Source organism: Scomber japonicus, chromosome 6 (assembly GCF_027409825.1).
Source record: "Scomber japonicus isolate fScoJap1 chromosome 6, fScoJap1.pri, whole genome shotgun sequence".
Lineage (NCBI taxonomy): Eukaryota > Metazoa > Chordata > Actinopteri > Scombriformes > Scombridae > Scomber > Scomber japonicus.
Genome location: NC_070583.1, coordinates 23,547,879 through 23,573,268, shown reverse-complemented (window position 1 = coordinate 23,573,268; position 25,390 = coordinate 23,547,879). Strand labels below are relative to the sequence as shown.

Here is a 25,390-nt window from a genome sequence, read left to right as displayed (position 1 = left end):
CTGACAGTGTGACAAATCAGGATTTAGCCACTGATACACTGAATCCATGTCCTGATGTGGGTCATGACATTTTAGTCAACATCTAAGTAAACCTGAGACCTGTTAGGCTCTCATGGTATATCACGGTCTCTCCAACACATTTCACCTCCATACTAGCACATAGGAACACACTCACATTCAACCTTTTGACAAGTTTCAACCGTGAAGAATCACCTCATTTAGTGGGCACATTTCTGGTTCAGGAGGATGCATGTATTTCCATTGTTGCCCAGTGGCTGGGCTTAACAAATAGGATTAGAGCCGTGCCCAAGAAAGCGCATTCCTGTTCAGGTGACACATAGCACCGTTCTCCGGCACTGCAACTAGACACAGAGAATTACTGTTAAAGGTCAGTGGAGTCAGACACTGAATGTCACAGCTTAGCCACAGTTTGATGAGAAAATACATTCAGATAAATATGCCTATCCCTTGGTGGAGAGTAATTCTGCAGCTCCTGAATGCCTGCATAAAAGAACCAGGATTATAAGGCGAGTTAAAAGGAAACAGAGGCATATCGATTAGAGGCAGTGAATCAGGCCTTGGCAATGCTGTGAATAATAAATTGAGTAGAAGACAGCCAGGGGTTGTCGGATGGAGCTTTCATGATGGGCTGTGAGTCGTGCTCATTTAAGATGAGACTGTAGATAAGTCACATCTCCTGTCCTCAGGATCTGGGGAATCATGTCACTGATCAGAAAGCGCCTCAGAGCAGCTTACTACAAGTTTTAAAAAAACATTCCACACCCCATTTAACAACACAAACGGACTGATCACACCCTACGCTCACTGCAAAGTAGTGCCAGTGGAGTCAGGGAAGGGATTTGGACTCTTAATAGCACATATCCCTAAGGTGGTAGAATATTAGAAAGGGGAATTTCTGAAATAGCTGCATATGTCAAATCAGACAAGAGTGTTTCATCTGCGATCCAGTCAGCTACACTGAGATGTGTTGTGACTCACAGAAGCAGGTGTTATTGTTTGCTCTCTTCAGCAGTCTCCTTATTGTGGGTTTAAACACACTGACTAGATTGGGGTTATAAACTGTGACAGAGAGGGTTCATATGTATTGCTCATACTGTGGCACAAGTTGAACCAACCACACTGGACCCATGTCCTAGTATGTTTGGCATAAATTCAGGTCTAAGTTCATACTCAAATCATGACTCAGTCCCTCTTGAATTCTGCTTAGTGTTCTTGTTTCCTAACTATTGTTGCGTTTTAGTGTCAACCTTTTATGTATGTTCATGTTTAGAAGTAAACAAGAAAGCATTACGTTGAAATTTTGAGTTAAAAAGAACTCCACATTTAAATCCTGTTTCTTTCCTGTCTTTCTCTCTGTGTGTGTGTCTGTGTGTGTGTGTTCACTGCAGGCTGTGGGCTGGAGTTCCTGCTGATCCTCTGTGGGCTCGAGCTTTCCTGGTCCTGCCCCCGTCACTGTATCTGCTACACTGCACCAAGCACCGTCTCTTGCCAAGCCCACAACTTCCTGTCAGTCCCTGAAGGCATTCCTCCTGACAGTGAGCGCATCTTCTTACAGAACAATAAGATCCACCGCTTACTTCGGGGTCACTTCAGCTCCAACACGGTCACTCTCTGGATATACTCCAACAACATCACATACATTGAGCCCTCCACCTTCCATGGCTTCACGCTGCTCGAGGAGCTGGATCTGGGAGACAACCGCCACCTGCGGTCCTTGGCTGAGGACACCTTTCACGGGCTGAGTCGTCTCAATGCATTACATCTGTACCGTTGTGGACTCAGTTCGCTTCCTAATAACATCTTCCAAGGACTCAGGAACCTGCAGTACCTCTACTTGCAGGTATACCTGGCGATTTGTGTCTGGTTGATTTTACTATCAAGACAGAGCTTTTTCAAAAATTAAGTTTGAACACATTTGGACAAACATATTGTGTGTGTATATGTTGTCCTAACCATAAACTATGCTGTAGTTCACTATGTTGGTCAGTTAATTGACTGTGCTCCTGGTGACTCACATGAATGACATGCTAACAGAACTGAGGGCAACTGCATTTTAAAACTTCTGGAAAAACAAATTTTTCCCATCTTGGCACCTATGTTATCTCATGTCTCTCATCTCATGCATTTGATTTTAGATTTTTTTTAAATGAGAGCCCTAAACTGTATGCATCATACAAAATGGATTAGCTTGCAGTAAACCATGTTTGACTGAAAACATTGCATAAGATGTCATCTTGTGATTGTGTTTTCTCTGTCTCTTCAGGATAATCATCTGAAATTCCTGCAGGATGACACTTTTGCAGACCTCCACAACCTGAGCCACCTGTTTCTGCATGGAAACCGTCTGTGGAGCCTGAACCAAAACACCTTCAGAGGCCTTCGGGCCTTGGACCGTCTGCTTCTGCACCAAAATCAGATTGAGTGGGTTGATCGCTTGGCTTTCCACGACCTGAAACGTCTCACCACCCTCTACCTGTTCAACAACTCCCTGATACAGTTGTCTGGGCAGTGCCTGGAAACCCTGCCTGCCCTGGAGTACCTGCGCCTCAACAACAACCCTTGGTCATGTGACTGCAAGGCCCTGGCGCTATGGGAGTGGTTGAAACGTTTCCGAGGTTCTACATCTTCTGTGGGTTGCCAGGCACCAGCTGATATGGTTGGCAAAGACCTCAAGGAGCTTCGTAAGGAGGACTTCCCCAACTGTTCACCAACTGTTCCTAATTCTGAGTCTAGAGCCCAGACTAACAATTTATCTGGCACGGTGAACCCCTCTATGAATCGTGGCGTAGCAGTGGGCTCTGGGGGACAGACCCACATAGTGCACCCCTCGAGGCCTGGTCGTTCTCGGAACTGCACAAAGCCTCGTAATAGGGTGAGCAAGGGAAAAGGTGACAATGAGGTTCACCACTCAAAGGAGGTCATGACAGACAAGGAGGATTCCTCCTCAGATTTCACAGATGGGGGGAAACATGACCACACTTCCCCGGACGGGACCGTCACGCGGAGGAAGCACAAGTGCACTCCCCGGACCACTGTTCGCCCCCCTAGTGGGGTTCAGCAAGCCAACAATAGGGCAACCTTATCCCAGCCCTTACTACATGTCTATGCCCTCTTAGTGGCCTTGATAACAACAAATATTGACTTAATTCTCCGTTGATCTACAGAGGGTTTGGCAAATGTTAATCACAAAAAACACAGCCCTCAGACCCTCTCTTGCTCCTGCACTACAAGGCCTGTGTGTCTTTTATGTATGTGTGTGAGTGTGATTATATGTATAAATGTTGTGTAGGGAGCTTTACTGTTCAGACGGAAACAGGCATCAAAGCATCAAAACATCTACAGCACAACAGAAAGACTCACAGCACAAAAATCAGAGGGACTGAGAGTCAAAGAATGATAAAAGGTTAAAGCAGACAAAGCTTGCACTGCCACTTATGCCAGTATGATTTCATCTCCATATGTCCTGGTATCTTATATATATCTATACATATATTTTTAGGTTTGTTTTTCACTCAACTGGAGCTCAAATAACCAAAATTTGGTGAGAAGAGAGCAAGGAAAAAGGAGAGAACAGGGTAGCGAGGTAAAACTCCAGTTAGCTAATTAGCTCTGAGACAGATAAACTTAATCTACAAGTGTTCCACCCAGCTTTAATTTTCAGTTCACAGTTGGTAAATTGTTTTCAAGAAAGCACAAATGGAAAGTCGATGACCGACCCCGTAAAGAGTTATCTGCCCTATCTTGCTCTCATCCTTTTTGCTAAATGTATTTCTCTGTTGCAGCCTTTGCTAACAACAGGTCCAAATTTGTGTCTAAGTGTTTCTCATGAAGAAAGACATGAGCATGGCAATAAATTGTCAGTCAGTATCAGACCTAGGAATGCGCCATTCTTTCTACAGAATGGAGGTTTATAGCCACAGATGTTTTAAGGCCATAGAGTGACAAACAAATTGTAACATTAACCACTAACTAAATAATGCTGTTGTTTTCAGGTGCTGTATCAACCCTATGCCTATTTAACAGTATTCCACATTGGCATTCATGTGTACACACACACAGCTCTGTGTCCATCTTCATTTACACCATTTATCTCCTTCTGTGCAACCGAATATTAAGCTGCTAATTGTTTTGCGAAGACAAGGACTGCCATGTGCTATTTTCATTTGCTTGGAAAACAATGTGTCTCTGGGAGATCAAGCTGTGAATATTGAAGAGTCTGTCTATATCTTGTGTCAGATGTTGTTCATTTGATTTTTTTAAAGACACAAAATGGACCTACAGATGGATCCCTGCTGCAGGACCAACAGGAGCCTTAGAGGTCAAGGGTCAAACGGGGCTTTCTCAGTTTCCCAGTGAGGTTGTGCTGAACTGAACCCTTCTTGGTGAGGGAACCCTTCCCTCACTGAGACTGTGAGGAACACATTTTTTTCTGCATCGTTTAACTTCAAAAGGAATACAAGAACAAGACTCAAGAAAAAAAAAATGTGTGTGCATACCTAAAATGGCTCATGTGATCAATAAAATAAAAAAAAATTAAAACATTTTAAAAACATTTTCAACGGAGCATGGAAAAACAGGGATCATGCAGAGAGAATTACGCCTCTTTAATAACTGATTGTCCATGGGTGTGGGGATCCAAGACCGAGACAATTGCTTCTGAAGTAACAAGGGGGATGCAGTTTAATACAGATTGACTGATGGACAATTACAGGGCATCTTGCTGTACTTCTGGAGCTTTTGTGACTCTACTGCTAAGATGGTGTTTGTATCAATGACGTGAACTGTACAATGGAGACAAGAGGACTTCTTGCAGTGCTGATATTAATCATTTACTGTAATACTATGAGAAAAACAATATCAGTGACATCAATGATGATAACAGGGTTTTTCACTCCTCCAGTCAGGAGGAGGCTTTTCGTTTTGTTTTTTGTTCTTTTGGGGGTTTCTTCTGGTGATTTGTTTATTTACATATTTTTCATGTTATATTTTTAGAATCTTTATTTGTTAATGCACAATCTGTCACCTCCATCTTTCTTGTTCTACTGTATGGCTATTCATCTTCTTTTTTTGCCATAATTCAATTGTTCAATAAGTTATCATCAAAGAACAACAGTACAAAAAATGTTTATAAAGATATTAAAATCTATATCTTCTTATGTCTACCGTTGCAGTCTGAGTCTGTTTATTGCTGCGTTCAAGTTTTACAGGAAGCAAAATGCAAGCTTGAGCTCCTTTTCTTGCCTTTCTTTATTTTTAATTCATTTAAACCAGAAATTGATTCTGTCAGCAAATTTAGCGTTTTTCCACCCTGTTTCCCCCTCTATCTTTGCTCTAGTTTGCAATCTGTCTCCCCTGATCAAAACCCTGCTGGCTAAACTATAGCTGCATCCTACAAACAGATACTCTTCCTGCCCACATATGGGATTTGTACAGTATACTCAGTGCACTATAAATATTAATGGAATTTTGAGCGCTAGACAAAGCCCATTTTATTGATAAAATAGGGAAGAAGAAGTAAGTTCCTGACCAACAAAAAAGAAAATTCAAAGACAACGTGGCGACTGTGGTGTGATATAGTGCAGTTCAATAAATCATTTAAAAGCACTAAGGATATTAATGAAAGTGTCACATGGAATCTGTAGATATTCCAGGCTATTATTATTATTAATGGGCCTTTAGAACATAAATTCTATTTCCTTTTCTCTAAATTCCCCTCGCCATGATAGAAATTGATCCACAAGTAAGTGTTCAATTTAACTTTTTTCCCATATTCCGTTAAATGATAAATGAGCACAGAAGGAGTGGTTATATGCATGGATGAGGTTGCTGTGTAATTATATTTAAATTGATAGTAGGACTGGCATCTGGTGTTGAAGCTTATGAAGCTCATCAAATCACCAGCTATCACCCCCCTCCCACCACCACCACCAGCAGCAGCTTCATTGAAATCCCTCTATTTAGTTTCAACATAGAGTAAGAGCAAGAGTGCATGATTAAACTTCTCAGGAACCACTAACTGAAATTATTAGACCAAGGTTCATTTTATCCCACATTTTCATACTTTGGCTAGTACCCACTTTCAAAATGTTGCTGATTTTGTGGTTTTAATGATGATATGTACAGTTAAAATACTTTTAATCAAGTGAGATATCTTTAAGTTTTAATGCCACCAAATTATTTCAAATATATCGTCTCTATATGCAGAATTTTCTGGACTCCAAGTCATTATAATCCATAATAATTAACTACAAAGTCAGCAAAGGATGATTTTCTTTTTTCCATGTTCATGTTTGAGTGAGCTGAATGAGATGTTAAATGATAAACTGGGGAAAACATGAAGCATCCCTGCATCCATTTGTAACTATTTGCAGGAGCTGATGGGGTGTGGATTCTCTAATAAGCGTGTTCACATGCACATAAACATCCATCACTTTAATTTAGGGGGGAAAAGGAAAAGGATGCATGCACTTAATAAAATAGTGTAAACAGAATTTCATAAATATGTGAAGAAATGTGTTGTAAATGAATGCTAGGCCTAAATGAAATGGTTTATATTTTTTATTCATTGATGAAAACCGTAACTTTGTCATCGCTCTCATTTTCAAAGGCTAACCTTTAGTTTGTCTCTTTTTCTGTTGAACAGAAGGTTGTCAAACAACATTTTTTGTCATAGTTTTCATTGACAAAATTAAAACCGGTTGAGTAGGCATGATGTTATTCAACTCTTTCTGCCTGTTAATATAACCTTATTAATATCTGTTCATATTTCAAGAACTAAAACTACTGAAACCTTAAGGTCAAATTTTAACCTTGATGTTCGACTGCTCTGCAAATTCTGTAGACTCATTAGGAGCAGAGCAGGCACATTTTACAGTCTGCTTAAAAAATAAAGGAATGTGTTAACATTAAATATTCAACTCAACAAGCTTTTCCAAAACAAGTCGCGTAATACCTGAAACCTGCAGCACAAATTAATTGTAGATAATAACTAATTAAGTGCAGATAATAACCTGAAAATAAATGGCACTTGAAACTAACACCCAAGTATTACGGTGATAATTTCCAGCCAGCGTTATCTTGTCAGTGAAGAGTTTCACACAGAATTGTTTGATTTTCAGTGTAACTTTGAGGTAAATTGGTATCTGACTCACAGATACTCTCGTCTGACTTGACCCACTTATTTGGAAAACACATCAAAGGCAAGGACTTAATTGTAATTGTCTCATTGCAGAGAAAATCTAGGAGCGATCAACATACAGTCAGGACTCAGTTCAGCTGGAAAATCCTCTGTGTGAAAACAGGTAGGACACTGACTGTATCGTTAGAAGCTGGAGCCAAACTACTGCTGCATAATTAAAACACAGGATGAAGAGAAATAAGTTCTAAAATGTAGAATGTGGTATCATTAAGGAAATGAGAGAAGCGGAGGGAGAGAGCACGAGGCTACAGTACATCAGTAATTGAGCGGTTAGAGGGAGGGGAATTGGCTGGGATTCATGGGGGAGGAAATGATACACAAAAGGGAACACAATCAGACATGAGACATCACAGTAATGAAACCAAGAAGAAAAGAAGAGAGAAAATAAGCAAAGGAGTGGTGAGAAAAAGAATAAAAGAGGTGTATGCTACTTCACAACACTCCAGGCGTCTTATTCCTATAAATACACCATGTATGTAGATACAAACATAGTTAAACATAAGCACCAAAAAGCCCTTATTACACATCACCACAACACACTACGGGCCTCCCAATATAGAACCAGCATGTAAAAATTTCACATCACTTATTCATGCAGGGGATAGGCTGCTTCTTGATTCATCCAAATGCATGTGGATACAACTCTCTCTGACAGAAATACCCCCAACCCCTCAAAAAATACAGCCTTTGACTATCTGAGCCCATTTATTGGCTTTTAATTGACTCACTGTCACTGCTGTGTGGCTTTAATTAAAACCGAGCAATTATAAAATTGAAAAGGAGATGAAGAAAGTGGGTGAGCTGGGAAGGGAGACGGCACACAGGGGGACATGATAATTAAGAGCAGAAGCACCACAAAATGCCACAACACTTGCACCTAGTGTGACTCTCCATTCCTTCTCCTTCTCTGAGTCCCACTCTCCCCACTCAATCACAAAGTTAATATCACCTCTTTCTCCCTAAAACCCTTTCTTATTCCAGCTCTTTTATTTTGTCTATTTATTTAGCTTAAAATCCCCCAAGAGCCGTGGTGTGCTCCAATTCTGCAAACCAGCCCGCCTGCATACTAAACTGAGAGGATTGAGCAGCCCAAGGCCACACCACCACCTGCATGGATTAGATGCTCGCTAATCCTCTCGTGTTTGACCTCAAGTCAGACAGAAGATGCGGAAAAATTACTGAAAGTCAGCGTGGCATGTTTCACCATAACAATACATCTAGGTTAAATGATTTATTTGTTGGTAGGTGGAGGAAAGGAGGGGCTGTTTGGTGCAGCGTTACCTTTCATGAATCAAATTTCTCTGATGCAGATTTTAAAGTGCTGAATGCTGACTTTTATGTGCACTGTTGTGCCTGTGGCTTTGCTGATTTACTAGAAAAATGAACTCTGTTCAAAGAGAAAAGCTACTTTAAAACTGTTTGGAACTTTTTTTGCCATTACATCTATTTGTGTTATGATAGCACTGCACTCACCACAGTAAACATTGAGCTATGGGAACACTGCAAAATTGATACAATGAATAATGTTTCTGGTGGTAGTTGAAATGTCCACTAGAAGCATTTAAGAAGTGGGTTGTCTTTAAGAAGTCTGTTGACATTTTTCAATATCTATCTATATTATTTTGCTAACATTTTTTGTGTTTTACAAGCATAATGAAGACATGTCTGAGGCCCAGTGGTTGATGTGGTTACAGATGGTTTGTCTTTATTTTGTGAATATAGTCAGCAACCACTCTCCTGCTTCATGTGCAGTACACAGGCGGGTTGTTTCAGCTAACCCTAACCCTAATCCTTCATTTTTCTTCAAAAAGAAGTCAGATTATATAGAAGTCTTTGAGAAAAGGACCTTACTTATCACTTGAGTTATTACCTCAGTTTGCAGTTTCCTAATAAGTTTATGGTCTCAATTGCTAATTTGAAGTCTACTTCAATAGGTCATGATAGACATTTTGTGAATGTTGGTGCCACTTAGAGAAAAATAGACAATAAAGCATGGTATGCTTTAGAGCATGGCTAGGTTTTGATTGACAAGTGGCTACTATGGCTTCAATGTTGGTAAATGGCGAACTGTACTGAATTATTTAGCGCTTTTCTAGTCTTTTTGACCACTCAAAGTGCTTTTACACTACATGTCACATTAACCCATTCATTATGGCAGGAGTTACCACGCAGGGTGCAAACCTGCTGATTAGGAAGGAAACTAACCATTTACACACATTCATACAGCAATTCGAGGTTAAATATCCAAGGACACATTGACATGTGGACTGGAGGATCCAATCTTCCAATTGGAGGACGACCGCTCTACCTCCTGAGCCACAGCCATAAAATAACCATAGCAAGATTCACAGAGTATATGCAAAGTCATAGCCATTGTGATATCATTGTGTTTTAGTTCATGAAAGTTAATTTCAACACTTTGGTCAGAGTTTGATTGTACTAAAAGACCCTCTATGGATCTGAATGTTCCGTTTTTCCTGTAACTACATTTTGTGTTAATGGTTTCAAGCCTGTATTTCGCTAACTAAAATTAGTATTATCATTAGCATCATATTTTCAATTTGATTCGTTTATCTATTTTGAACATGTTAAAATAACCAAATAAAATAAATAGGCAGCTACAAAAAACAGTATCTGCATTTTCAGATACCCCAATGGGTTTTTTAATGTCTTTATTTTACCTTAAGATTAGGATATTTTTCAACCCATAAAGGAACGTTTAATCCTTGAGATAGGTGTTTATTAATTACATCCATTCAAAAGTGAATTTCACACTTCAGAGACGAAAGCTAGTCCACCAAAAACAGACCCAGCACTTAAAGATAGCAGAATGGAGAAAAGAGCCAATCACATATCTATCCAGTGGACGTTGGCACAACTGCAGAAATGGAAATTAATCGTTTTTGGCGGCTGCAGCAGGACTTGACATAGCCACCCTAAATGGAGATTATGCGTAAATGCACCTGAAATGTTGAAAATAATTCCCAGCTGAAGTGGAAAATTGTGTTTATAAACTTTTAACTATGGCAAATTAAGGTTGGACCAAAAAGTCAATCTGTAAACATGGATGGATGTTTATAGCAAAGAATCTTGGGAAGAATTTTACCATTTTCCTATTTTTCTCTTTCAAAAAAGTCCAGATAACCTGGCTAGCTCTTTAATCTTTTATAATCTTCTTGGTGAGTACAATTTTACAGACAGGAACAATAGGTCAAAATATTTTATTTCAATAAATAAAGCTCCATGTCTATGAAACTTCCAGTTCCCCTTTAAGACAATAACACTGTTCTCTATGTATTTCCTTTGAGCTAACGTTCCTATTGAAAAACCTCTTTGGTCTTCTTTTGTACTGATCAATGCGTACAATTAACACACAATCAGTTGAGGAGGCCTGAGGAACAGAGGTGTGTTCCTTTGAGCGTGAAGCAGCCGTAGAGCCCATCACTCCTGGAGGGGTCCGTGCTCCAGTCAAGAGGCTAATGACACACACAGCTCTTCTCTCTAATCACTCCTCCAGCAGATCTGACAGAGGGAAAACTCCTCACAGCAGCATGTTCTTCAGTGCTGATGATGAGATGTGGTTTTGTGTGTGTTGCACGCATGCTGTTTCAATTATTATAGGCGAAACGTAGGCCAACAATGTCAAGTAAAAATTTGTACAGCCTGTAAATTGGTTTAAAATAGAATTTAAATGATGCAGATTACCTAAGATCCTTGATAAACCATGTTACATTAGTCTGTAGTGAGTGACTAACTCAATCTACAGCAGGTAGTGAACATACTTAACATACTTTTTCCGAAATAGCATTCGGATCAGATCAGATATCAACCTTAATGGTGGTTTGGACTACACCTTACTCTCATTTCATTCCTAAGCTCATACACATTTAATAGTGGGAGAGCTTTTTAAGAGAATGTCTTTGAAATTGTTCACAAAAATGTTCTAACAATCTTGGATCAGAAAAGATTGGAGTAGAAATGGAGACATACAGATGACACATTTGCAAAAGGATTAAACACCTTAAAAGATAAAGGAGACAGAAAATGTAATTATTAACTTCAATTTGTACTCATTTCAAAGTTAGAAACACCCATTTAAAGAATAAAATAGCTGCTATTTTATCTTTGAGGTGAAGTTTGAGCTTCAACATTCATATTACAAGGTGGCCATGAGCGCTTGTGTACTGCAGCAGGAGCAAAGAAGGCAGCATGTTGCAGTATTATTGTAGATTAAAGCCTGCATGTAACATGTGTAATTATTTACAATGCTTTTATACTGTCTCTCTGGAGGGACATCCAACTGGTAGGAGACCTTGAGGCAAACACAGAGCATGCTGGAAGGATTACATACATGTTCTAGCCTGGATCCCGGAGGAGGAGCTGGAGGACGTTGCTGGGGTAAAGGATGTCTGGGTTACCCTACTCAGTCTGATGCCACAGAGACCCGGTCCTGGATAAGAAAAGATGACGAGACAAGAGGTTAAGAAAGGAGGAGGTAACAACTTTATGTTAATGAGAGACTGTAACTTTACATTTAAGTATTTCAAATACTGAATACTTCACCCTTAAACAGGCAACATGCACCAGTAGATACAGACTCTTGAACACCCTGTTAGGATGGTTAAAGTGGGTTGTTGAATTGTGTGTGCCTTGAAGCTTGTGGTCTATGCTGTTTAGAAACTATGTGTGATATTAATGACCAGAGAAAGCAAGAATGTATCACTTCTCTTTATCAAATAAAGCATTCAGTTGTTTTTATCATTATGGCTATTTTTATACCTTAATAGGGGCACCTCATTTTCCATTCCTGCCTGTTGAAGGGTTAATGATCTTAGTAATACTACTCAATGATTACACTTGATATGATACTGTTAGGTAACACTTTTTTAAAGGTCACATAATTTTCCATAAAGGAAATAATATATGACTATAGATTCATAGAAATGTTGCTGAAAAGAGCTCTGTAATTTGAGTAGCTCTTTCAAGGAAATTCCTGTAATAAAATAGTGCATATAACTCAACACAAACTAAATAAATTCAGCTGTCTCAGAACTCTGTCTCTATCTTTCTCTGTAATTAGTACCGAATTACACAGTTCTCTGCAGGAAATTGTTAGAATATTGTTTTTTATGGACCATAAAATAAAGTGTTACTACATGTAGCAATGCCTGCAAGCTAGTTCAGGCAGTTCAACTCAAACTGCCACTCCACTCACATGCCATACTCTCCTCACTATAACATAGATCCAACTCACCCTTATAATCATGGCAATATCAATATTTAAGCAGTCAGTGCTCTACTCACAGTTTGCGGCATGCCACCGGCAATTTTAGGAGCTGGAAATCTCATTGGCACATACCTCTTTGGCAACCCAGATATGACAGCTCATTGGTCAAGTTCAACAATACAATAGGGCAGGTCATTTAATGATGAGAGGCTGTTGAGATCATTCAATAAAAACAGTAAAAGGTGTAATGTGATGTTTTCAATTAGTTAAACCAAGTAAGAGCAGTCTATTGAACATAAGAGTGTCATCCATGCAGATGAGAATATATGTTTATCATTGTGTATGATCAATATGTATTGTGTAGAAAATGTGCAGTTTAAATATGTAGATGTTTGCAGCATTGTGTACAAATGTGTTTAAAGTAAGTGAAATGAATTAAGAATTTTAAAGCAGGTCTGTAAACTAAAGTTATTATAATGAAGTTCACAGTTCAGAGACAGTAGAGCTGATGCCACAACATTGCTGATAACTATTTTAAATATGTTTTGCACAGGTAAATCCCTGTGAATAAATGTGTTGCACCAGCTGCACTGCTCCATATTGAACCTGTACAAGGTAAGGGCTCTTAGAAAATGTGTAGTCTATCCTGAATACTGATTGAAAATAGACATGTTTAAATAAGCGCTGCTTTCCAGAGACTGTGATGAAAATGGAAAATGTGATGCACATGGAATAGAAAACTGAGGAGAATGGTATCTGCATGTTAGTGCTGCTCTAAGTTGTCATACAAAATGTAGTTATTGTGGGTGGTCAGCTTTACAATGGATGCTAACATGAGCTTATCTGTGCATAGGTTGAATCAATGTGATGCACTGAATATCTGCATTTATACATTTTGATCACCTGCTATTCATTAAGGGTTGCTACTGTATGCCCTGGCAACCCCACTCTAGCTCTCTGTCCTATCTTGGCCACCCCAGTCCAAATGCCCTGGATACGTTACTGGCTACTGCTGCATGTTGGCTGCAACATCACTCACATACTTACTTGCTTGCTGCCATGGCTCCTACTTCTGCTGCTGTCATTCATATAATGTTTCAATAATGTCCCACCTCCACTCCAGTAATCACCTGTAGGCACTGACTCTATCTTCCCTGTGGGGAGAAGTTATTATCGCTGTTCCCCACTCCATGTTCTGTGAGATCAATGTTTCCTTGTGAGGAGCAATGAGACCAGAGCCTAGACACCAAACACTAATGCTGCACATATTCTACATTAAAATAATAATGTACTCCACGTGAGTTGACTGACTGAACCATTTAATGACTTGCATTTTATTTTGATACAGAAATGTATTTTCATATCATAATCTCACAGAAATGAGAGTGATTACATTAAGACTGATTTTGTTGTGAGATGACATCATTTAAATATATCCTGAGGAATTCTGGGGTATTACTGGACAACAACATAAAACTGCCCTGCTAAGGAAAGAGAAATTTGCACTTTTTTCATATTACATTTTGGTAGTCCTTTTCCAGATATCTCCCAGTTTTTAATTTGAATAAAACTCTGTTCTGATCTACTGACAAAGTGGTTCTCCATCTCTCCTACCGCTGGGTACAAAGAGAATGAAATATACTGATGTTGTAGTGATTTTGTCACTCACCTTGAGATGAGCCATTGACAGACCCTCCCAAACATGCTTAATCCTCTCTGACTCTCTAAGTACAGAGAAATAACACGGATTTAGCAGAGCGGTCTGGACCCTACAACAGTCCTCTGTGCTACAGCATAGCGCTGTTTGAAATGCAATGAAGGGTGTCAATTGCAGCTGATGGGCCTCATCACTAGGCCAGCAGTGCCTAATTATCATGTCATATTCTCCACACATTTCAACACCACACTGGCAACACTCCCAACGCCAGTACTTTGAAGCTGTGTGCTGATTATGCAAAACAATAAAATGGAGTTTAATAATCAAAGAGGGTTTTGTGTCTTCATCTCTTTGTCTTTAAAAACATTGCATTTCACACTGTTTCGAGGATTACAGCACAACATCAACATTAACAAGACAACAGATGAACAAATCAAACAACCTCCTGTGTATCAACTAAGCCTCATTTTCAAAGTATTACTGTAGCAGAGGAAGTACAGAGAGTGAGAACTTCTCCATCTGAAGAAGCTTTCCTGCTGCTGCTCTTAGATAACACTGCCACTAAAAGTTTTGCCACTCCAGCAAAAGAAGACACCACGAGTGCCCCCTCACATCCACATGCTCCCACTCAGAGGGAAGCTGTTGGGTGTCTGAGACTGAGTTCAAGCTTGTCTCACTCCCTCACTCCGTGCTCCTGCCCTGCAGCACAGGCATCACTCAGATAAACACGCACCCACACTGACACACAGCGCTGCACATAACAATACTCACACATAGCTTTTGAAAGCACACATTTTTACATGATACTCATCTGTCTTTTCTGTGTACATGCATACATATCAGTGCAACTGAACGCCTTCCAAATAGGTTTATACCACCCACACAATAAACAGACCCCAGCTGTGTTTATAGACAACAAACCCTACTGATGAACTCAGAAAGTATGGCCAAATGCCAGACATGCTACAGTATATGTAAACTATGTAATCTTGCACTCTAACTAGTATAGTGGTTCATATGCAAGAAATAAACAATCCGTGCCTTTCTGTGACAGCAGGAATGTGTATAACAACAGTTCAGTCAGGAACACTCTCGTCATAGATTGAACCATTTATTGCGACAAATGGTAATACAGTTTTACTTGGCATTGAAGGCTCCACTCTAAGATGTTCCCTGGATTAGCCAGCAGCATGCTGAGCTAAAAACAGGGAGCGCAATGCAAGACCCCCTTGGAGTGGACCGAAAGACAGCTGGGGCATATAACTTCTGTGTCCTGCATGAACTAACGCGTTACTTCATATGTTGTGAACATTTGACTTCAGAACAGAAAAATATAATTATTTATAATTCAATTTATTTATTATATTTTATGCATTGTCTTATATGCAGTGGTGTGTAACTCGTAGTATTGTATTTTGGCATTTTTAATGTATGCTCTTGTAACATTTGCAAGGCTGGAATCCTCAGGTGTTGTTGATTATATATGAATTACTGAGTAAAATAATAATTTGGTATACTGATTTTCCCTAAGTTTAAATTTCCCATCATTTTTATTTTAATGATGTCAATTCAAACAGGTCCTAAGAGTAAAGCAAACCAGGAACAACCATGGGCTGTACATTGACATTTGTACTTTTTGACCAGTGGCCAGAGTAAAGCTTGCAGGTCACATGACACCCACTAGCATAAAAAGACACTTTCCTAAACACAGGCATTACAAAACAAGAATGGTTGTAAAACCATTGATAAATCTAGCATTTATTGTAAGAGGAAGACTTATGTTTTCATTCATGATTTACCTATGCTTGCTTTAAATAATATTTAGTTTTACCATTTTCAAAGAAGTCACACACTTAAACTTTTGTTGCAGTATTTTACCAAGTGCTGCTATTATCTTCTGATCTGATGTCCTTATGGGCAGGATAACATTTCCTTGTGCCCTCCAAAACTCGTATATATGACTGAAAATCAACCATAAGGAATGTGGGAGTTATCTTCCATCAAAATGTCCTTCAACTCCCACATAAAACAAATTTCAAGGACTGCCTTTTTCACCTGTGTAATATTGCAAAAATCAGGTACATCCTGTTTTAAAGAGATGCAGAAAAACTAGTTCATGCATTTGTTAATTCAAGGCTGGATTACTGCAATTCCTTATTATCAGGCTGTCCTAACAAGTGTCTAAAACCTCTCCAGCTGGTCCAGAATGCAGCTGCACATGTACTGACAGACTAGTAAAAAGGGATCATATTTTTCCCATTTTACCTTCTCTCCTTGTAAAAATCAGAATAGCATTTAAAATCCTTCATTTCACCTACAAAGCTCTTAATGATCATGTACTATCATATCTTAAAGAGCTCATAGTACTATTTTACTTACTTACTTACTTACTTACTACTTACTAATTAGCATACTGCACTCTCTGTATGCAGGCTTACTTGTGGTTCCTAGAGTATTCAAAAGTAAAATGGGAGGCAGAGCTTCCAGCTATCAGCCTCATCTGCTGTGGAACTATCTTTCAGTTTTGATACAGCCTCTCTACATTTAAGAGTAGGCTTAAAACTTTTCTTTTTGATAAAGCTTATACAGTAATTAGGGCCGACCAGGCTTGCCTTGGACCAGCCCCTATTTATTCTGCTATAGGCCTAGACTGCTGGGGGACTTCCCATGATGCAATGAGCTCCTCTCTCCTCCACTCCCTCTCCATCTGTACACATTAATATTCCATTAAGGCATGTTACTAGCTTGGCTTCTTCCCAGGAGTTTTTGTGCTTCTCATCTCCCAGATTCTTGTGGATCATGGTCAAGGACAGCCTGGTTATGGATTGTAAGATTCTTTGGGTTGTTGTTGTGGTCCTGCTTGATGTCCACACCTTTATACCTTAAAATGTATAGTATAATTAGTATTATTATTATTGCTGTTGTTATTAATGTGGTTATTGTTGCTTTGTCTGTGTCTCTCTCCTCTCTCCCCCTCCTTGTTCTCTGTCAACCCAACCGGTCAAGGCAGATGGCCGCCAGACCTAGAACCTGCTTAAGGTTTCTTCCTGTTAAAGGGGAGTTTTAGAATAAGGTGAATAAGCTTACAAGGCAACTAATGTCAAAAGTTGAATAAGAATGCAGTTAAAACAAAATGATATATCAAAGGGAGATGTTTGTCAGTTTCTTTCATTAGCCTTGAAATATGCCAGACTTGTGCAGCAGTGGAAATGGCAGATAGTATGAAGAATATTCAAAATATTTTTTTGGAGTTGGGTGGTGTAGGGTGGGGGCACAGGCAGCACATTGACTCAGTGGTTAGAACTGTTGCCTCACAGCATGAAGTCCTGGAGCCTGCATTTTCTCCCCGTGCCAGTGGGTGCTCTGATTTTGTCCCACCATCAACAGACATGTATGTTGGGGTCAATATTCCTGTCAGTTCCCCTGACCAAGGCATGGCAAAAGAACTGGAGCTGGTCACAGGGCGGTGGTTGCCCGCTGCTCCTAGTATGGATGGGTCAAATGCAGAGGATCAATTTAACCACAGGGATCAGTAAAGTTCTTCTTGACAAAATATACCAATCTGAACAGAAACAACAAAGGAAAGGAAAAACACAATGCTCATCTGTGATCCACACATCAATAACAATTCATTTGCTTCCCCTTGACAGTATCTCAACACTATGAGGCTGAATGTAACACATTCAGTAGGCAAATGGAAGGAAAATTATGGTATAACCAGGAAAGACCTCACTTTGTTCACACAATCTTAGGCAGTGCTGCCTCTCGCATTAGGGGACAGATCTGCATTGATTTTGTGACAAGTGATTCAGGCTCTGCTTTAATTGGATATGTGCATTTGCAGTCCTCCGAGCTAATTGCACAAGGCCATGATAACTCAAGATGAGCAGCTGGGACCGGACCAGCATGATACTCCACCATTTCTGCCTGGTTTTATGACCACAGGTCCACAGCTCTGCACAGAATAATCACTTCAGGTCGGTGGCAGAGCCCTTGTTTTATCACTGATGCGTCTCTGCTGTGACAACATTGTAACGCCAATATTGGCCTGGGAGGCAAGTGGTTTGGTCAAAAGCTAATCTCAGAAAAACATCCTTGTCAGTGTTAATGATAGTGAGCCAACTGATGTGAAAGAATTAACCTTTAGGTAGAGTATTTATCCTACTATAGGCACAGAACAGAGACAGCAAACGGATTATGAATACATATTTAACCAAAATGGTAAAAGTAGCCTGTGGATGAGTGTAAAAATAATTCCAGTAACAAGCTCCTCTGCTGTAGTGCTTGACCTTGGAAACAGGATTTTGAAATCTCACCAGAGCTTTCAAATGCATGTCACATCCTTCCTCCTCCCGGCCAACAGGTCAAATATTCACTCTTCTTTTACAGTAGTTCTATTTTTGGTCTTCACTGACTCCTGAGGTTTAAGCTGCTAAATGCTCTACTATATTCACATACTAATTGCCGACTTTCTGCTGAGCTTCCTATTGTGGGTGAAACAACAAAGGTGAGAGCAGTAAGACTTATCAGACTGATTCAAAACAGGTGTGCTGGGGGCTGGAAAACTACAAAAAATCTCTGTAGAGCTGAAGGGACTGCAGAGCTGCGGAGTGAAGTTTGCCAGCTTTCAAAACTCCACTGGGCACCTTTGTTATCACCCAGCTCAAATGACCACATCAAAATGGAGACATGCCATGTTAAAGTTTCAACAAAACTTACATTTTAAAATGTGTTGTAGGGTGCAAGAAAATGAAGCGTAACAAAAGTAAAGCAACATGACTAAACCAAACAGGCGTCTGTAGGGAGAGGGGAAAGAGCAGCAGCAGCAAGGCAGCTGAGTTTTAGAGAGAACTGCCTGCTTCACCCACACTTAAATAAGCTTTAAACATAGTGGGCCCTCAGCTGGTCCAAGTTACAGTAACGCTCACCTGCAGAACCAGGAGAGATACAGGTTAATACCACATTCAAACCCCAAGATGACCCTTGGTGTAATGTTGGGTTTGATGTGCAATCTCATCCTCAACTGACGCACTTGAGTATCCTTCTCAAATGCCTCAATTTGGATGGTAGCCTCTCCTTGAGCAGTCAAACCCCTTCTGACCTTGCCCACCATGTTTTCTTTGGCTTTGGGAGAGCACAGCTGTTCTGCACAGATGTGCATCCAGTATGTGAGGGAGTCCTCCTGGCTCCCCTATGTCCAATACCTGATGCGGTAAGTGATATTAGAACAGGAGATTAATGCCAACATACACAGGATTTCAAACACACCTGGTATGCCATAGGACTCCTCCACCTCCACCAATCTTCTATGATCTGCGCAAGCGCGCACTACAATATTGATGACCAAGACAATGCATATGCACGTTAGCAATATGCTAAACTTGATCCAGTAACTGTAATGTTACAACAAATACAGTTGAGTCAAACATGCCAGAAATGTGATATTATGTACAGCAAAGGTTAGCCAGCATAAACTACCTAATTAGCTGGAGCTAACTTTAGGTCCGTTATCAATATGCTAAACGTGATCCGGTAACTGTAATGTTACAACAAATACAGTCAAACGTGATGTTATCACATATGATGTATGTTAGATTATGTAAAATAAAAATACTTTTCAAGCAGAAACTCTGTGACCATTTAATCCCTTTATAGCTCTGGATGAAGCTTCATCAGACTGCTCCATCGCTCGAAAGCAGAGCCGATGTTCATTCTTGTTTTAGCTCTTGTTGCATCAAGCTCTTTCTTTGTGGCTTTTTGTAATATACTTTTCTTTTTCCCCATGGGAGCGGCTGGAGGTGGAAGCTGTGGCCCGCTTTTGTCTGTCATTGTCAGTCGCTACTGGCTGTTTACGGCTATCTCCATGTATCATGGATGTATTATAATACCACAACACACTCTCTTCCATGTAGGGGTGCATGCATGATTACGTAATGCAGAAGGGGAAAACAGGCAGGTCGCTCGGACCAAACATATCATTCGGACCAAACGATATGATTGGTCGGAGTTTTCACTGAATATTATGAGAATGGAATAATGTTTTGTTTCTGTGCCTGGTGGATCTCTCTACGATTTTAGAGTGCCATTACCTTATTAATAGCATTTTAATCTAAACGTTTTGTTTAGATTAGAAGTGTAAAAATATAACAAAGGTAAGGGTAGCTTTAACTATGAAGTGTTTTCCTGTGCATGTATAAAGTGATTGCATTTTTTTTAAATTTAAATTTACTTCAAACAACATGGATCTCCGTTTCTTTTAATGACAGTAAAGTGATTATTTTACTGGACTCCAGTGGAAGTCGCATCTACTGCAATCTGGAAATGTCAGTTGGCACATCAATTTTTACTGGTTAAGTGGCTACATGCAAAACATGTTAAAGAAATTGAGGTGAGGGAAGTCTTAGTGACAGGTGTAATATATGGGGAAATAGATTAATAGATGAGGTGAGCACAAAGAAAATGAAAAATGGTAAGGATTTTCTTTCTCGTTTTAATGTAATGGCAAAAAATGGCCTCCGATCTTTTGTAATAACGTTTGCGGAGCTCGCTATAAAAATGTAAAAATGTACCAAAAAGTGTCCTTTGCCATTTCCTCGGGGGTTTGAGCTGGAGAATCAAGCTCCCACATCACATCCCCACAGCACTGACAGCAAACGGTGAGGCAGCGTTGTGAGTGCTACTCCATCACAGGGGACCAGTGGTACAGCTACTCATGTCAGCGTGCCGCATTCTCTCCTCGCCGCTAAAAATAAGATGTTAAAGCCTTCGAAAACCTGCCTCCCATCACTTGTTAAGTCGTCTCAACAGGGAGACTCTAAGAGATTCCATCTATCCCATCAGCTGCAGTGCAACTCCTATACCACAAACACTCAGGAGAGAACTGTCAGAATCTAAAAAAACTGTGTAACACATTGAGATTATTACCTTTGTAGAGCTCCACATAAGTCAGCGTGCAAGGTGGTGTGCAGAAGCTGCATCTTTTCAAGGTCTTTTTTATGAAGGTAGGTTGATCTGATCAAAGAATTCAAAATATTTCAGAATAGCTGTGATGCTATGAATTTGTAAACCCAAACCAGAGATTGCCATGAATACAGATGGTGGATAAAAAAAGCAGCTTCTGCTCCTCTTGGTGGCTAACATAAAAACATTTTCAGGGCCAGCCACTTCAGGGTTCTGTGGTCACAGATAAATCTGATTTCATCTCTTTACCAAACTTGAAGAACCCATACTTTGAGACTGGAAAGCTGATGCTGTGGTTCAAAGTGACAAGTGCCATCCTGGTCTCTGCACTTCTCTCTATCAACACTGAGAGAACCAAGCAAAAATGGAAACCACCTCTGCTTCTTGTCCGTCCTTCTTCTCATGTGTCCTCTGTACCCCCATCACAGTCAATTAAATTCAAGCTTGTCAGATCAAACAGGCTTACTCTGCCTTTCCTGCTCTTGCACACACACATAACAACCCCCCACAAGAGCACAAGGAAGAGAGGGGATGCCTTTAATTCAGGGTGAGGAGAAGAAAGTTGACATTAGCGGACAGGCGTCGGTTCTGCCCAGAGATGCTGTGACGCACGTGCACAGTGTCCAGTGCACTTAATTAACAACATGCTCTGTGGAAGCCTTTGATCTGCTTTTATATACTCTGGACATGGTTCAGCCATGTGCAACACCCACACATGCACATACACACACTACAATTACCCACAAGTGCATGAACATATTGTCTACACACAGCCGTTGTTCTACAAAGATAAGAACATACTGATGTTTTCAATGTTAAAAGTCAGCTATTTTGATGCAAGCTTATGTCACACCTGCAGCTCTTAGCCCACATATGAGAACAAGTCAATGTTGCTCACATTTGTGCTGTCTGTCCTCTTTGAAAATCTCATATGTGTATGTATATGTATATATGTGTATATATATATGTATATTTTTTTGTTTTATTTATTTATTTCTAATCTATTTTTTTCTTCCATGCTTTATTCTTGTCTTATTTCTGTGTTTTCTCACTCCACAAAGGACTTACTGTTTGTTTCCCCTCTTGTTTCCGTCCTGTTCAAGTGTTGTTCTCCCCGCTGTCCTGTGCTGTGTCTTATGGTCTGTTTGTATGTTTTGTTGGTGAACACTTGTATTGCACCATAAAATTCAATAAAAATAAATAAATACATTTAAAAAAAATTGAAATTCTCAAAACTACTTCAAACTTCACATCATTCACTTATGCACATCAAAAAAGCAGTTTCTCATGTCTTTAAACAACTCGCAAATGCTTTGGTACATCCATGCAAATGATTATGTACAATTCTCTGTTCTTTCCTACATTATCAATTGCTTATGTCATGTTGATCAAAATGTATTATAATGGGTCTCTGTTGAATAGTCTTACCCCCCACAACATTTAGTCATTAGTTCATTGCATAGTCTCTACATGCAAAATGGTTGAACAAGTTGTCATAATATGTCAAGCATATTTCTATACATTTCCATTAGACTTTTTTTCTAAATCTGTCCTGAATTGGTAAATTGCTCCCAGGTGAATCTTGACTTTCTCTAATGAAGGGAAATGTGTGAAGCGTTAGATCAACCAACGATCAACCAACGATCAACCAGTTTTCTGAAATAGCTTAAAGGTGCATCTCATGAACCATCAACTGGCAAGTATATACACTGCCTTTTTTCGATAAGCTTCTGCAATGTCACAAGATTTATTTCCGTGGGAGAGTCAGACCACTGCGCAAAGCTTTCTCCAGCACATCCCAAAGATTCTCAATAGGGTTAAGGTCTGGACTCTGTGGTGGCCAATCCATGTGTGAAAATTATGTCTCATGCTCCGTGAACCACTCTTTCACTATTTAAGCCTGATGAATCCTGGCATTGTCATCTTGGAATATGCCCGTACCATCAGGGAAGAAAAAATCCATTGATGGAATAACCTGGTCATTCAGTATATTCAGGTAGTCAGCTGAACTCATTCTTTGGGCACATAATGTTGCTGAACCTAGACCTGACCAACTGCAGCAACCCCAGATCATAGCACTGCCCCCACAGGCTTGTACAGTTGGCACTAGGCATGATGGGTTCATCATTTCATCTGCTTCTCTTCCTACCCTGATGCACCCATCACTCTGGAACAGGGTCAATCTGGACTCATCAGACCACATGCCCTTCTTCCATTGCTCCAGAGTCCAATCTTTATGCTCCCTAGCAAATTGAAGCTTTTTTCTGATTAGCCTCACTGATTAGAGGTTTTCTTAAGGCTACACAGCTGTTCAGGCCAAATCCCTTGAGTTCCCTTTGCATTGTGCTCGTGGAAATGCTCTTACTTTCACTATTAAACCGCCCTGAGTTCTACTGTTGTTTTTCTACGATTTGATTTCACCAAACCTTTAATTTTGTGAAACATTTGATGAAATTTAAATTGTAGAAAAACAACAGTAGAACTCAGGGCTATGTTTAATACGGGCATGCACGGGCATATTCCAAGATGACAATGCCAGGATTCATCGGGCTCAAATAGTGAAAGAGTGGTTCAGGGAGCATGTAAAGTAAGAAGAGGAAACAACATTTTGTTCTCTCGTGATAACAGATTGATTATCTCGTTATCTCAAGATAACAAAGTTTGTTTTCTGGAGATAAAGAAATAATTAATTTGTGACCTCGAGATAACAGAATGATTTAAAAAAAACCTGCAAGCACAGCAGTTCTCAGCTTCTGTATGTAGTTAACTAGTATTAGCATTCATTTGTATGATTTTCCATCACTGACATTGTCTATAAAAATGTACAGACAGATTTTTAAAGCTGCAGAATAAACAGTTTATGAAAGATTTGTATCTTTCATAAGCTGTCAGGACTTGTACATTTTTCAAGGAATACAGAACACACAGAGATGTTTCCTCTGGGAAGGTCAGAGGAAGGTCAGAATGAATAGAAACACCACTTATTTCACTTCCTTAGTGCGCTCTACGGGATTAAAATAAAACCTCATTGTACAGGGATGACTTTATTTCTATTGGTCGTCAATGTCTTTTGTTGTCCATTATGATTCTATTCTGTTCAAGGCACCACAGTGTGTGAATGACTCTGATTTCACCTGAACACAGATCAGCCTGGTCTTCTTTACTGTAGAGCTAGGCACATTCAAAAAAAACTCTCAAGAAGACCATCTCTACTGAGAGCTGTAACCAAAAGGGGTAAAAATGGCAACAGCAGTGAAATTAAAATCTTATAAACTCATAATTGTTGTGGATAATGATTCATCTGTTATCTTGACAAGTCTTGCAGATGAGACAAATGGACAGTGAGAAGTTTAATTAAAACATTATTGCATAAAATGTTTTTTTGATATCTGCTGTTATTCTTTGACTTATAATCAAACAAGGGCAGCAACAGTCTCACATGTCTAGCCTTGGCTTTATTAAATTTGCAAATTAATCTTTGCAGCATGTTTAAGAAGTAAACAACTGATAGCTTTAAGAACTGCTAAAAGCTGTTTTGAGTGACCCAGATTTTTTTTTTTAGAAATTCAGAATTCAAGGAAAAAAATACAAAAGACATTTATTTTGTATTTGTATCCTTGTCTTTTGAAGAGTTTTGCAACTGCATTCACAGAGGTCTTCAAAAAATATGTTTACATTAAAGGTAAACCTCTCTTAAATCAATTAGATAATAAAGTGAATGTACATTTCCCACTAATCATCAGACAAGTTTCACCTGTACCTGCATCATTTTAAAAACTTGGATGCTTGTGGGTCACAGTGACTCACCTGGGGGGACAATCAGCGCACTACTGACAGAGACCAGGTCAAATGTTTTTCTGCATCCTCACACAGCATTAAGCATTTTGTCAGCATGTGTCAGAAATACATACATTCAACATGACAGAGGCCTCCAACCCAGAGGTGAAAGGTGTCCCATCTGCCGCTCATAATTCTAAATGTGCGCTCTTTAAGGGTGTGTGCAGTCAGAGAGCATACTGTGCTTTAACTATGACACTAATTTTAATCACTCACCACTTGAAATAATGTGATAGGGCTACTAAATCAAGTTGTATTATATTTCCAGTCGTGAGCTGTATAACTTACTCATTATTCATCTCCCAAAAGGGGCAACAATATGTAAACACTGAGTGAAGAGTAGTAGACTCTACAAAAGCAGAGTCCTCTGTTGTCCTCATGGGCCTTTCAGAAAAATACTATCAGCATGATGACAGTTTGTGCAGACTTCAGAGACACCCAACCCTCCTCTACCTTTTTCATAGACTCTTGACATCAGAAATACAAGGAT

The 25,390-nt window shown here is 39.6% G+C and overlaps 1 protein-coding gene across 1 annotated transcript; it reads left to right on the top strand.

Annotated features, from left to right (window-relative positions):
* Positions 1 to 1,396: 1,396 nt before the first annotated feature.
* Positions 1,397 to 3,178, top strand: rtn4rl1b (reticulon 4 receptor-like 1b; the record flags this gene model as incomplete). The annotated part of the gene is made up of 2 exons (XM_053320212.1): positions 1,397 to 1,861; positions 2,285 to 3,178. Coding segments are annotated over 2 exons (1,359 nt in total), but the record flags the coding sequence as incomplete, so codon positions are not given.
* Between the last annotated feature and the right edge of the window lie 22,212 nt (positions 3,179 to 25,390).